The 15,801-nt window shown below is 41.1% G+C and overlaps 1 protein-coding gene across 1 annotated transcript; it reads left to right on the top strand.

Moving 5' to 3' along the window:
- Positions 1 to 1,087: 1,087 nt before the first annotated feature.
- Positions 1,088 to 15,578, top strand: LAMP2 (lysosomal associated membrane protein 2). Its single transcript, XM_069015316.1, is given in 10 exon segments — positions 1,088 to 1,458; positions 1,461 to 1,565; positions 2,644 to 2,762; positions 3,270 to 3,483; positions 4,097 to 4,258; positions 5,029 to 5,270; positions 5,792 to 5,911; positions 6,181 to 6,259; positions 7,049 to 7,216; positions 13,205 to 15,578. Coding segments are annotated over 10 exon segments (1,467 nt in total). The 5' UTR covers positions 1,088 to 1,343; the 3' UTR covers positions 13,348 to 15,578.
- The last annotated feature ends 223 nt before the right edge of the window (positions 15,579 to 15,801 follow it).

The following is a 15,801-nucleotide window of genomic DNA, read 5'->3' as shown; positions in this document are numbered from 1 at the left end:
AGTCATATGCAACCAGGCTTAGACAAATGGCTGTGCTGGTATGTAACATGCATGGTGAGTGGCTTTCTAGGTGTGGTTATTAAGCACAAAAAGAAATGCAAAGAAGCCGTGAACTCATCTGACCACAAAAGCCCTCATGTACGGGACTCCCATTTGTTTGATGCCCTGGTTTCCGTGGTGGCCCTGACATGGTTGTTTTGGTTTTGGTCACAAAACCAAACTTTCAGTGGGAAAGTACAGGATTGCAAACACACAACTGAGAGAAATTAACTGCACTTTGATAACAAATTGCATTATTTCCACTTCCTCAAGACTGCATTACTGCTTTTCTATCAACACCATCTATCCAAAATATCCGGTCAATGTGTTTTACTGTCTTCTTCAGACTTCATTTTCTTTCTCCATGCATGAGGATGTCTCTTAGAGCTTGATCATTCAAAATCCTCAGTTCTCCCACAGCATCAGAAACTGGAATATGTCATTCCAGAAGGCCCTTCCTTGCAGAGTGCATAGCTTCTGTTTCCTCAGGCCATTTTCCTTGCTGTCTTCCAGCCTCAGTGTCTTCTTCCCCATTTCCCCTTTCTCTGCCAAGCCACCTTTCCTGACTTGTTTTGTTTGGGTGTGGGGTTTCTGGTTTTTTTCCCCCCTAATCAACAGTGTCCAGGGTGCAATCCAACATCCATCACATTTTATACCTCCTTCAGACGCAAATCCACCAAGTTTTTTGTCCACCCGTCTTCTCCCCGCTTCACACCGCAGGCTCTTTTCTCCCTCATTTGCACCAAGCTCCTGTGTTCTCCCACCGTTTTCTGCCCCACTTCCTGCCTTTCAGCACCAGCAAAAAACGCATTACAGCTCCGGGTGTCAATCCCCTCCCCGCCGCAGAGCCCGTGCCTGGAGGGGTTTCTGCCCAGTCACCGGAGAGCCCGGGACCGTCCCTGGTGGGAGGATGGACGGACAGCACCGACAGCCGTATCAGGGGAGGTGCACTGAGAGCAAACTAACGCATTTCTCCCCCTTTGTATTTATTGCAAACACGGGCAATATCTTTATTCTTTATTTTTTCTCAGTGAAAGCCTCTATATTAAACTTCTCTGGATGTGCATCTCTTCTAAGCTATACCTTCCCAGACTAGAGCAGCCCCGGTGCAAACTGCTAACACTGCCGAGGGCCAGAACAAGCCGCCGCTAGGCTGCACCTGCAGAGGCCACCGCGGCACAGCCCCGGTTCGGCGGTCGCTGCTCTCGCCGCTGCCGGTGCTGCCGCCGGACGGGGACCGGGACGAGAGCAAACCAAACCCGCCCGCCCGAGGCGGCGCGGGACGAGCGGCCCGTCCGCGATCCATGGAATCGAGCGGCGGCGCTGAGCGGCGATTGGCGGCGCGCGGGCGGCCCCGCCCTGCCCCTCACATGACCGCTGGCGAGGTTTTTGTCGCGCCCGCTCGCCGTCCTCCGGTGTCCCCACCGCCGGCAGCGGCAGCAGCACCGCCGCCATGGGCCCAAGCCGCTCCGCCGCTTCCTCATACCACCGCTTCCTCCTGCCGCTGCTGCTGCTCGGCGTCTCCGGTGAGCGGGGCAGCGCCGGGACCCGGGGGATGGGGGTGGGTGTCGGATGTCCCCGCGGGCTCGTGCCGCTCTTCCCCCCCCCCGCCCCGTCACGCACGTGACGCGGCGCGCGGGCACCGCGGGTCCCGGGGGGGCCCCGGGGCGGCCTCGGCCCCGCGGCGTCTTCAGGGGACGGCCCCGGGGCGGAGGCGCCGCTGCTGCCGCCACCCCGCGCTGCCACCCACGGGAGGGGAGGGGACAGCGGCGGGGCCGCGGGCCCGGCGGACGGAGCAGCGCCGTGCCGGGGAGGCCGGGAACCTCGGGGTGCTTCAGCCGAGGGCCGTGGCCCGGCAGTCGAGACCGCGGGCCCACCCGCGCGGCCCGGCCAGGCCGTTCTGTCAGCGCTCCTCGGCGTGGGGCCGCGGGCACGGCAGCGGCTGTGCCGGGATTCACCGCGTTAAGAGTACAACAGCTGGGAAAAGTTTTCTTAATACGCAAAGGGAATTTAACACCAGTGTCTTTCGAGCTTGGAATCGTGGAAACAATGAAGGCACGCCGCTCCCATCTCTTAGGGGTCAGCTTAAGTCGTAATCACTGGTACAGCACATAAAATCATAGACCCATGGTCTACAAGCAGCACATTGTTCAAGTGCTCTGTTCATGCCCTTTGGTTTACACAGTGTGTCACCAGAAAGCTGATGCTTATTTCAGAGAGTCAGAATTCCGGGTTGGAAGGGACCTTAAGGATCAGCCGGTCCGGCCTTTCTTGGCAAAAGCACGGTCTAGACAAGATGGCCCAGCACCCTTTCCAGCCAAATCTTAAAAGTGTCCAATGTTGGGCAGTCAACGCTTTGAGGTTATTAGTCTATGTCAGGTAAACAGACTATAAAACATTCTCTCAATCTTTGCCAGCTCTGATAATTTCAGGGCGTGCTTCCTATTTTTGATACTTTTTAGAAATCTAGCTATTCTTTCAGTGTGTGGTAAATTGAATATGGTCCTGACATAATTTACTGCTTTGTGATGAGCTGTCCTCTTAAGTTGCTCTAGAAAATGAAGGAAAAACAATATCTTAATAGCTAATAATCGTATCTTACAGGTTTTTTCCAGTCCTATGCAGTGGAAGTAGATATAAAGGATGCCTCTAATGCTACTTGCCTGTATGCAGATTGGATGATGAGGTTCTTGATAACATATGAATCAAACAATGGTGATTATGTACGTATTTGGGGGTAACTCTTGTTGACAACTGGATTTTGACCGGGATAAAAGTTTAAGCTATTTTACCTAGGATGTTTGATTTCTTACTTTTTTTTACTAAATCAGTTGAGAAGAATATTCATATATAGTTCTTATAAAATAAAGAATAAGTTCCCAGTCATACAAATGACTGAAAGTACCCTGTTGCTCTTACTTAAATGCCATACACAAAACTCACCAAGTCTAATCAGTATCAGTGTAGTTATGTTCTTAGCCCAAGCAGTCAATGTAATTGCAGCTCAACATGATCAAGATTTACAGCCAAGTTAGAGCTGTACTTTTGTACTTGAATCTGATATGGCTCCTTTCTCAGGCATGTGTCAGGGAGCCTTTATCATAATTTTCTAGAATAACCTAAAATAATCTCACTTATCTTGTGCAAGGTTTCAGCTGACTCCAGCAAGTTTATAATGTTATGGGGAAGAACTGCATGTGAATGCATTTAAAATTACCCTTTTCTTCTAGAAAATCACAACCCTGAATTTGTCATCAAGTGTGACACACAATGGAAGCATCTGTGGCAATGACACACAAGCTGCACTTGTGGCAGTGCAGTTTGGAGAGGGTCATTCTTGGAGCATTAACATCACAAAAAACAATGAAACTTACCAGGGAGACTTCATCACACTGACCTACAACACCAATGACACAGCTGTATTTCCTGATGCTAAAAGAAAAGGTAACATTCAGTGCAGAATCTGACTTGCAAAGCACTCTCAGCCAGAAGTGTCAGACCTTGTGTACCTGACCCCGCTTAGTTTTTTCAAAGTTAGGAGGAATATAGGAGTTAGTAATGAATGTAGTGAGTTCTGTACCACGTGGTGCCAACTGCTGTTCCTTGTACCTGCTGGCTGGGTAACAGTGCAGGCCAAATGGCTTTACTGGATGTGTAATTCTTGTAAGTGGAAGAGGATGGGAAGGATAAACAGCTTTGATCAGTGCTGGTAGACAGCAGGCACATGGAAGATTAATTTTAGTGTGCGCTGCTTGGTGCACTACCTTGCCAAGCAATACAGCATTAGGCTGTCTGTGTACTAATGCCTACTAATAATAGAATTTTTTTCTCCTTAAAAACTTAAGTAAAAGGGTTCACCTTTCTAATGGCTTGTCTAGTTCTGCAAGTTTGGTTACTCCTGCATTACCTAGCACTTCCAGTTAGGACACATAGGGAAAACATTCAAGAGAGCTTAGGATTGTTAATTATGTCTTTGTCTTAGGGAATTATATAAAACATAACACTACCTCTAAGTTCTTGTGCTTCATAAGGCATTAAAACGTGTGCTTATTTGTAGGACCAGTTACTGTTCTTGTGAAGGATCCTTTGCATCCAGTTCAACTGAACACTGTCTTTGTGTGTCATAATTCCTACTTTATTGAAGCAGAAAATATAACACAGATTTTCTGGAATGTTACTATGCAGGCTTTTGTTCAGAATGGCACAGTCAGTAAAAAAGGTGAGCATTTTTGTTTGTGAAAGAGCTTTTTTGTATTGCACCTTGGTGCAGGGAGCAAAGTCCCATAATAAAAAATCCACCAATTCTAAGATGTGTTGTGTTTAATAATATTCATGTAAATATCTTCTAGTACTTCTTCCCTTGTTCCTGGAAAAAAACATTAGGAGAACAGATTTAGTAGTGTGCTGTAATGTTGATTGTTTGTGTGCCAAGCTGGGAGTACTCAAGTGTGTATTCCAGTAAGTGGGGTATTAAGAATAAGCACTTCAGAACTACTGTTGCTGAGTAGATCATTTGAGTTTGACGGGTTTTAGCTGACTGCCTTCCACTTCCAGTGGTGGCCTCTGCTGTTGGCGTTTGAATAGTCCTTAGCCTGTTGTCTCATCTCATAGCTCAGAAAAGAGATGAGTACATCATCCTGCTGCATACAGCATAATAGGGTCACTTGCTTGGTCTACAGCAAATACATGTCACACTTCTATAACAACTTAATTATCTTTGTGTGCTTTGCCTCCGTGTGTCAGAGGCAAGTGGTACTGAGTGTGGATTTAAATGTGAGCTTTACACAATTTCTGAGAATAATGGCAGCTGTACTTTGTTTGGAATACTGTGCCACAGTGCCAAGTTTGGTACTTCTGTCTTGGTGATTAGCAGACTCCTAGTGAGCCTATATTTCAGCAAAGGAATTGGTATCTGTATTGAACTGACCCTGAGTAATAAGACTTCAATAAACTTTTAGCAATGAAACGGTGATTAAATTGTCTTTTCAGAGTCTAGATGTCCTGCTGATACACCTACGTCTGCACCTACTGATACACCTACTTCTGCACCTACTGTTCCACCTACTATTGCCAACGTAACTACTGCATTTACCACTACTTTGTCTCCTGCTCCAACAACTGCTCCCAAACCTGTGGAGAATCCAGACACAGGAAATTATTCTCTTAAAAGTGGAAATAAAACTTGTTTCCTGGCTACTGTGGGGCTGCAGCTGAATGTTTCCCAAGACAAGGTGCTTCTTTTTTCTTTTGAAGAGTAAAAGTTGCTGTAGTTATTTGGTGTGAAATCTGAATGAAGGGTATTTGCTTTGTACACTGCTAGCTGTCCAGAACTGCTTCTAAGTACTGTATGTCGCACCTCTCTGACATCAGAATAGTTTTGTTGCGTAATACCTGTCTTCAAAAAAATCTTACGTGGATTCAACAGAATTTGTTATGGGGAGTACTTCTAACATGATTAAAAGTCTGGAACTTTCTTAGCTGTTGCAGCTGTTGTTCCCTGCAGATACTGTCTTTCCCCTCAGAGGGTAGCCTGTTGTGTTAGGGAAGAGTAAGACTTCTCAAGCAATTTGTTTGCTTCAGTATTGCCAGTATGTAAATATAACTCAAACAGCCTTGGTTCCATAGCAGCCAAGCTCAGCTCCTCCTGCTGTCATGTTTATGACAAGCTCTTCTAACCCAAGACTGTTCCTGACTGAGACAATGTATTCCAAAGGCAGCGGAATGTCTTTGATGTGCTTTGTCTGTATTTCAGCCTCTTCTGATCAACATCAATCCAAAGACAACTGTCGCAGATGGTGCCTGTGGTAACACAACAGCTACTCTGAAACTGAATGATGGAAATAGCACACTGATTGGTTTCACATTTGCTGTTGTAAGTAAATTATTTTAAACTAAGTCTTTATTTAACAGCATTGCATGGTGATTACTCATAGTAAAATCCTCCTGTTGCTTGCTGGTGGTAGGTTGTTCCCATATGGGAAGTGGAACTGGCCAGCTGAGTGCCTCAAGACTAATAGAGAGCTGGGTTAAAGTTGTAGAAAATGTAAGACTGGTAAATGTGTTGGCTTTTGTAAAGCATGTGTCCTTAAAGTTACAAATGCAGAATTGCACACTGACACTCGGTTCTTGTTTCTTGAACAGAAAAATACAAGTGCAAGCGTACAGAAGTTTTATCTGAGAGAGGTGAATGTTACGCTGCTTAGCCGTGTGAATGGTTCTGGTAAGAAACAGTATCTGCCTTAAACAAGTGTAATATTTTACTCAATGTCTGTGTCAGATTCGTCTGACTTTTTTTTCAGTGTTGTTCATGCTTACTGGTAGCTCCTACTGTATGTCTAGAAGTTAGTATGAACAAAAATAATAAGCAGAAATGGCTGTAAGAGTTACTTTAAGCAGCAGTGTGGAACTACTCCACAATTCCTGAAACTTCTGCTGATGGAGTTTCTGTAAATTAAGAGGGCTTCTTTATAACTATTTTCAGTAATGTAATTTTTTGAGGTGTGAAATATGATTGTACCAACTTTGAAGCTTTTTTCCTAAACTAGCTGTTGTCTTGGTTGGAAGATACAGCAGTATCTTCAATCAAACACTTGTACTTAACTCTCACTGGGAAAAGAGGCCAGTCCATCAGAAACTAAAGCATACTTTTTTCCCAACAAACATATGTTTTCTTTTCTTTTTAATTGCTTGTCATAGCTACAGCAATTAAAGAGCACTAAAGCTAAAACACTTGCAGCTCTGCAACACCGAGATGAGTGGAGGTATGAGGAAAGCCTGATGTCATGTACATATGAAAGAGAGGTTATTGCAAAGTACTGTAATAACTTTGGTCTCTGATTTCTGGTTAAGCAGATCAATCCCACTTTGTACTACTTTGTTTTTCAGACTAGTCAGTGTTGAAGTGTTGGCCCCTCTAGATTCAGCTTCTCAGTCTTACTGTATTAGGAACTGTCTTGCATTTTAAGTGAACATGCAAATTCCTTTTCTTTTTTCCCCTCTCTTTGTTTAGTCATTTCAAGTGCAGATAACAGCAATTTCAGCAAGTGGGATGCTTTCCTTGGTAGCTCTTACATGTGCCGAAAAGAGCAAACTCTTCAGATTAATGAAGATGTTCAAGTACATACTTTTAATCTATGGATTCAGCCATTCCTTGTGGAGGCAAATAAGTTTGCTACAGGTAAGAGTTATGTTTTTGTTTTTAGTAATGCTTACACAAAATTCTTACTTGCTAAAAAGCAGCAGCATTAGGTACAAGCACTTTATCTCAGAAGCTCTTGTTCCAATTTTTTAAAATATGTTTATGTATACATGGAATGAAGAGAAGCTCTGAGACTGACATTCAAGTTCAAACAAAGATTTGTTCTCACTTAAAAAATGTCTGCTAAGTGTGTGGTTCTCCTTCACAAAACTTGAATGAACTAGAGATGCTGAAGGGGGACTTAAGTATTGCCGTGCAGAATAGGTTAGAAGTTACCTGACGACATCTTGACATACAGCTTTTTGTAGCTCAGATATGTAAGAAAATTGGACAGAACTTTTGCAGAAGTGAACTTTGGGAATACTGTTAGGTGTTTTGTTTCATTTTAGCTGTCAGTCTGAGGAATAGGAGTGTGGGGAAAGAATGAACTGTCAGAGCTTCCTTCAGAGGTAGTCTTGAATATCCAGAACTAAAAAGCGATTCTAAAATGTTTGTTTGCTGCATTATCTTGATCTTGTCTGGAGAAAACTGAAATGTTTTAAATTGCCTCTTAATATTTAGTGCAAACTGGTCATTGTGCTTAATGATAATACTTGCAGCACAGTCTTAGTGGACTAGACTGATCTGTAGATGCATAGATTGAAGAGTTCTGCTTTTAGACAAATAAGATAACTCTCCAGATGTGTGTAGGGTAAACAGGCTTTCAGAAGAGTTAGGGACCCATTTCACTCTGTAGTTAAAGTTGCAGCTAGCTTTCTTTAAATTATAGTTATTTTATCTGTGTAACATGTCTTCATTCTGCTTAGATTCTTGACACCAAATCTAGGTCAGTTTTTATCCTTAATGAGTGAAGGCACCAACCAGACTTGCCTTTTAGTATGAAACAGATAAGCCTGGTTCTTGAATGTAGAATGGCTGTTCCCTTGCCTAGTGCAGATCTTGTGCAAACTCGAACACCATTAGCTTGCTATAGGTTATCAAACACACCACATGATTAAAGTGCTTAAATATGCTAAATGTATTGATGAGACCTCTGCAGTTCTTTCTCTCTTAGTTTGAATAATACTTGATTTTTTTAACACCTTCATATTAAGGAAAACAGATTTTTATACCACGCTTGGCAAGTATTCTGTCTTTATTTATTCCTTATTGCAACCTTTTTCTCATCTACAGCCCAGGAGTGTTCGCTGGATGATGACAGCATTCTAATCCCAATTGTAGTTGGTGCTGCACTTGCTGTCTTGATTGCCATTATAGTGGTTGCTTACATAATTGGCAGAAGAAAAAGCTATGCTGGATATCAAACTTTGTAAATCTAAGTGTGATTCCTGTTCTGATTTCACTCTAAAAAAAGCAAGTGCAAGTTCTGAAGTCCAAAAAAGACCCAAAACTTAGGAGTAATTACTAGCCACAGCTAATTGGAGTTGAGAAACAAAGGGAGAATGTTTATCTCAGATGAAGCAGAACTATACTTTGTTTTCCTGCCCTAAGAAGACGATGTGGGTTTCATAGCTGTTTCGAAGATGTCAAATACTGGATGAATTGCTAGACTAAGGATGTTATCTTGCAAAAAATCCTAAAGCATTTGGGATATTTCTGCCTTTTACAAATAGTAGCCTGAAACAGAAACATGTTCTGAACTGATGTGCATTGGGCATCTCCCAGAACAGCATAGAATTTGTACTTGCTTCTCTCCTCTGCGTTCCTTAGTTGTTGTTGTAATTGTGGGTTAAACTGGAGCATTAGTCACTCTGTTGACTTGTATAGTATTTAACAAGGATTGTCTAATGCCCAATAGCAGCTTCGTTTTCCATAGGATTGAACTTCAGGCTGGTGATTAAGTGATCTCTTGAAGTGGCAGCAGTAACTTACTTGCCTTTGTTAGGATTTGAGTAATTTACTCCTGCCTTGGTGTAATTTCAGGAATCATTCCTATACCATGACTGTACAAACAAAAGTAACTTGCCAAATGGTGAATATATGGGAAGACTTCAGTGCCATTTCCAGATGGTTTCAAAAAAAACCTGTTAGGCACTGAATTCTTTATTCTTTATTATTATACCTTGGCAATCATCTAAAATACCTAAGGCAGACTTCTGCTAAATTAATGCAAGCTTTTTTTGCTGGCATCTATTTAAAGGGAATAACCTTTCTAAATATTCCAGAACTTTAAAGTGCACTTAACTTCATACCATACTCTGCACAGAACTGGTCTGTCTTGTTGCTTTGAATGACTATTGTTTAAAGATGCTTTCTTTTAATGAGCCAGTATCTGTTGTTGCAGCTTGAGCTGTTTTAAAATCTTCATCTTGAATAGTTCTCTGCCAGTCAAAATTCACGTTATAATTGCCCGCCACTGGCCCGCCATTGAATGTTTAATGTACTTTGTGTTGGATTGTTTGCGGTGTAGCATTTGTTAATGTTAAGAATGCAAAAGCCAAACAAGTCTGAGATAGACCCACAACACCTGTTTTTCCTTGCTGTATGGAAAGAATAACTAGGTTTAAAAAGTGCAGTGCAACTGGACTGTTCTTAAACTGCAGCTCTGTAGAGACTAACCCTTGATGCACAACTTTTCTCTGGGCTCCTTGTGCTGTAATACATATTCTTACTGCATGGAAAAAAAAGAAGTCTTTTAGATAAGTGTGGCTTTTTTGCATATGTCATAACATGAGCTGCCTAAACTGGTTATTTAATGAACATAACATTGTTTCCCCCTTTAGAATGAGTTTAGCCTGCATCAAAGCTGCTCTAGTGTTTTATTAGTGTTCTCTAGGGTTATAGAGATGTCTGTGGCATGTTTGTATACAAATCATAAAATACACTTCTTTCAATAATGGTTTGGGTTTGGTTTTTTTTTTTTTAAGACACTTTACTCTTGACACTAGTGGAGGAAGCACGTATGGGTGGATAATGCTTACTATAGCTTGTAGTCTACAGCTTGAATTTTGCATCAGTTACTGAAATGCATTTTAATGAAAGTGGAGAACTGCTATAAGTTTAATCATGAAACAAGCTTCAAGACTTACCATTTTAATTTTAAAAATGGATCTTTCATATTAATATATCCTCAAATGCAGAAGTTCACATAGATTTTTTTTTAGCCTTTTTTTTTTTTTTTTTTTTGTGAGTGATGTTCAGTGGCACCAGTTAAACATGCATTTCTGTTAAGGAGTAATCATCACACTATTCTTCTGACCTTGCAAATTTTTGAACTGTGCACAGTTTCCAAGTGACAATATAGAAGACTCATGCAAACTGCTTTCTAAAATCAACACTAGAAATACCATTGCAAAAACCTGTAAGTATATTGGCTCTGAGTTTTAAGTACTCCTACACTGATGTGCAGGTAACTGGTTCAAAAAACATCAGTTTCACCTGACTTCTGTTGTTATAAAACCACTAGTTTTCCTGTATGTATTGCTCCATAGGGAACTGTCAATCTGTTTAACCTGTGCTCTAAAAAATAAAGATTGTTCTATTTCTTAAGGAAACTTGTTCACATTTTTTAACTGATTTGAAAACAGGTGTCTTGTATTGTCTTTTTTTGAAGAAAATAAACTCAATGAGTAAGGTGAACTCTAATCAGCCTATATCTGAGATTATGTTACATAGCTGGTTTTGTTCTGGTCTGTGGAAACAGCATTTAAAATGTGGATGTATTTCACACCTGTGGATATGGAATATTAATGTGTATAACCTGTTATAGAGTGTGGTTGGTTTAGTGCCTTATACACAGTTTACTAACTATTGTATTCTAAAATATCAAGATTTCTGATATTTTAGGTTAAAGATGTCATGCTAATAGTCCTCAAAAGAAGCATTTCTAGCCAGCGAATGATGGGATTTGGATTTTGGAAGGGGCATTTTGTTTGTTCATTTGTTCCTTGTTTTGGTTTTTTGTTTGGCTGGTTTTTAAATTTTTTAAATTTACTACAGTGTTCTCTATTCACTGTTAATAAAACACAAACTTTGGGGCTATTGGTTGAATTTAATGATTGAAATTAAAAGGGAAGGCAGCTTTTATACTGGGGCTAAAAACGTTTTGTTCCAAAATTTCTGACTATTTTGAATGGAGACACATTCAGCCACGTCAGTTGAAAAAGCTGTTCCTGCTGGCCTGAATGCAGAGTCTGTGTGTTGGGCTGTAGTTACCAACTCTGCACTTGAAGACATCTCTCTGAAGCTTCTAACCACTGTACAGTAGCCATACCTGGATAGATGTGTGCCAGCAATGATGGAATGTTCCTGGTATGAAACCTTAACCCTGGGAATTCCCTGTAACAGTGCCATAGTGTGATGTGTACTGCAGCCATCTCCTTCCTTTGAAGAAGAGAGGGAATTTCTGTCACTGCCTGCTGGGCAGCCTTCATCCTTAGCAAATCCATTCATGTTTAGTGTTAGTGTTTAGTGGCCCATTACCCAGCATCTAGCAAATTGTCTATGTTGGTATTTAGTGAACAAAGCTGACTAAACATCAAATGCCTGTCTCTCTTTAAGAAGTTTAAATATTTTCTCAGAATATTTTGAAATAGCTGTATAAGGTGCATAATTCTTTTCCTCTTGGTTTTTTGGGATTTTTTTCCCTTCCAGGTGTTGCTCTACTTCGCAGTAGGTGCCTTCAGATAATCTGAGTTCAGTATTTTCAGCTGTTGAGCCTCCACGTGTTGTTCTTGCTCTTAGTCAAAGGCTCTGTATAGTATTTCGGGAAGGAGGCTATGGCAAGTGTATGCTGGACTGTTTTTTTTTTTAAAGACAGTTTACTCTTGACACTAGTGGAGGAAGCACGTATGGGTGGATAATGCTTACTATAGCTTGTAGTCTACAGCTTGAATTTTGCATCAGTTACTGAAATGCATTTTAATGAAAGTGGGGAACTGAATGAACTGAATGAAACTATCACTGGACTGTGATATGCTAAAGCAAGACAATACATTTCCCATAAGTAATGCTGATTCTATGAAAAACAGCAGCCAGCTTTTGAGGAAGCATTGACTCTGTGTGTCATGCTCTGTCCTAATTAAAAACTCAAAATAGTTTTATGAGGAGTGCTGCTTTATGAAACACATGTAAGTCAGGCACTGTTCCAGTGCTGGAGAACCCAGGCACGGCCTCCTGCCTTACCAAACCTCTCCTGGCACAGGCAGGTGGAGCTCTGCTCTCCTTACAAACAGGTTATGACGCCAAGCCCTGCCCCCGATTTTGAAACCAGTTCCCAGCATGGGTTGCAAATCACCGATGAGTGCTTTCACCAGCAAGGAGCTCCCCACGTGTTTTACAACCTGTATATTAAAAACCACTGTAACATTTTAACTGTCTCTTCTATTTTTCCCTCTGATGTGGATTTCAGTGAGGTCTATGTAGTTCTCTTTTCCCTTTTGTATGGAAAATAAATTTACCCACCCCAAGAGAGTCTTTTCAGTGTTTTCCAGGCCATGCAGTGACTGCAGCACATTTATCTTGGCTGTCTCTTGTAGCTCTTAGTAAGTTTCTGCTTTGTTGCTTGGATTGTCCCTTATGTATTCATGTCTAGAGCCCAGAGGAGTGGTGGCAACTCGAGGGTTGGGAAGACCCCTGGGTGAGGCAGTAATACACCAGTGTGGGGTTTTTGTTGCTTTGCTGCTAACTCTGAGGTGTGATCAGCTAATGCACGCTCAGACTGCCAGTTTGTCCTCACATCTCTAATCTATCTTCTGCTTGCTAGAGGAAGCTGAAATTAAATGTACAACTAAATGTACAAATCAGAAGTATATTACCAATCCAAAGGATGTGTGTAGTAAATGTGTTCAAAGAAATCAATCCTTCCATCAATTCTTTACTCAATACTGATTTTACTTTACATGTATTATTGTATCTAATACAATGTAATTTCTCAAAAATTTGCTCCTTGCTTGCTTTGGTTTCTAATGCTTGATTTCCCTTACTAATTTATTCTCCCTTGCTTTTTTTTTTCCCTTCTTTCTGCAGCTGAAGAATGCATTGCTGATTCTGACCTGAACTTTCTTATTCCCATCGCAGTGGGTGTGGCACTTGGATTCCTTATCATTCTTGTCTTTATATCTTACATCATTGGAAGAAGAAAAAGTCGTACTGGCTATCAGTCTGTGTAATCTCTTAATTCCATCTCTGTTGCCCACCTTCCCTGTTCTTTTCCCTTTCCCAGTCTCCCTGATCTGCTCCTTTAAAAAAAAAGAAAAATTAATTCATGGTTTCTTTATTTTAAAAAATTTAAATCACTTCATGACAGAATAACATGCCATGAGTCTGAAGATGAGTTGAAGAAGCTACTGTATGACTTTAGAGAAAGTAGGTGTTCTGAGGACCATTGATGTGTGTCCCTGTGGGAAATGTGATTATTTTTAGTAAAGAAGACATCTACAAAGCTTTCTGTCATTTAATCTTTTTATACAAGAAGATTTCTAGATGCCTACAGCTTGTCTTGGTTAATGCTAAAACTAAAACTATAATTAAAAGTGTGAATGCTGTGTCAAAAGGGACTGTACATGCAGTGGGAAAATGAATACCCAGCTCTCAACAGACTTCTACTGGCAACTTGGCATATGGCTGTTCTTGTGAATCAGCCTGAATTTCCTGCTTCTGAATGTAAGGTAGTACCTGATCTCACTAATACCCTGACATAATATGAGAAAAACATCTGATTCTTCTAGTAAATTAATTTGTTTAATATCACATGGAGAAGCTGAACTGCTAATATAAGTTGAGTAGCTTTGCACTAGCATGGTGTCTAATTTGCCAAGATAAGGCTCAGGTCTGGAGAACTTTGGCTACTCAGAAAAGGCAACAGTCTGCTGAAGGAAATGTCTCCTGTGCTATTTTGTTGAACTGCATTTTTCCTTTTGTTCTGAGCTCAATTGTGAAATGAGGGTGGGAGGCTGGAATTTCACTGGCTGCATTTTCTCTCAGCTTTGATTCTGAACATAAAAGAAACTCCACAGCGTTGGTCCATGTGAGGCTCGAAAGTATTTTGAGAGCACTCAGACTGACTAAGAACACGGATTGCTCAGCGATTCCTGCAGTTCCTTTGCACAGCTTTCATAGGTTAACAGGGGATCACTGAAAAGCTGTGATGTCTGAATGCAAGTGGAGATGTAAAACCTTTCGAGTTTGATAGAATTAATCTTCTTTTAACTTCCTCATTATTGCTGTCTCAGTGTAAGAGCACACAATTTCTAGCATGAAGAATGCTGATCATAAAGCAGAAATTAATATATGTATACTGAAGAAAGTGACTTCCCTGTTTGAAGATGCCTTTATTATTAATGCCATACCTTTGCAATTCTGTATTCCATATCTAAACTGTACCATAATCGAAGTTAGGAGTTTGTGGTTGTGTTCTGCTTCATTCCCATCAGGTTCATGTTGATGGAGTGAAAGAAGCCTCTGGCTCTTTAAACCTTTTTGGTCCATCTTAGCAAAAGCCTTTTGCAGCCAATAAACCCTGATTTCCAGCTATGGGACAGCTCAAGAGCTGCCAGGTCTGCAGAGAGCTCCTGAGGGCACACAAAGTTCTGTCCTCTGCAGCAAGTGTTTACTAAAGCTGCTTCAATATTTAATCTCTTTGTGCATTGACCCTGTATCCATGTTGTGGGAAAAGCACCTTCAGTAATTCACATACACAAAGGTAACAGTCAACACTGATGTTTAAGCAACTCACAATAGCTGTGTATTCAGGGAAGGGAGTTTTCCAAAGCGTTAGTTTTGATGTTTGAGAAATACCTGTACATTCAATTATTCTTGTTCTCACAGTGACCAAAGATACACTCTACGTGATTCTGACAAAAATGATTCCACAGTACAAATGGGCTCTTGGACCAAGTTGTCTTTTTTTTAGGAATGTAATTAAATGCTGCTGAGTTGGACTGTGTGCTTCAGGTTTGGTTGTCTTAGTCTCTTGTATTGTACCTTTGCTCTTGCAATACTTGACTTCCCTGCCAGTGTTAAATGGAATTATTTCAGGTGGCATTTTATGAGTACACCCCCTTATCAGTGTGGTGCTTCTCTGCTGCCAGCAGGTGGATCACAGCTATGTTTTCATGTTGAGATTGCAGACAAGTATTTAATATCACTTTTGCTAGGCTATCTTAGTAAAATGTGGTCATTTCCTAGATGCAAACACATACACATATATGTATATTGTAAATACATAGAAAGTACTATTTTGAGCTTCAACAGAAGTCAAAAATTGATCCAGCACTTTAAGGTTGTTGCAGCATGAAGAGTGGTGTGTACAATTTTCCAGATCTTGAAATAACTGTACAAATATGCTGAAAACAAAACATATGTATGGATGGAAAATAAAGTTAATTATTGTGTTTATAAAGCTTTGTTTCACTGTAAGTAGACATTAATGCAATTTCTCAGAGCTTTTCTAATGGGTTTGTCAATGTGCTTGGATCTGGATGTTTGTGGGGAAACAAGCTTTTGGTTCTAAGCTATTCACACATTTACATCCAAATCAGTTGATTTTTGTGTTGATTTGGTCAAAGCATGGGTCCAGTATCTGCTAAAGGACCTCCTCTTCCAACAGAATCCTTCCAACAGAC

Source organism: Aphelocoma coerulescens, chromosome 4A (assembly GCF_041296385.1).
Source record: "Aphelocoma coerulescens isolate FSJ_1873_10779 chromosome 4A, UR_Acoe_1.0, whole genome shotgun sequence".
NCBI lineage: Eukaryota > Metazoa > Chordata > Aves > Passeriformes > Corvidae > Aphelocoma > Aphelocoma coerulescens.
The sequence above is the reverse complement of the archived record's forward strand: the minus strand, read 5'-3'. Positions and strand labels throughout refer to the sequence as shown.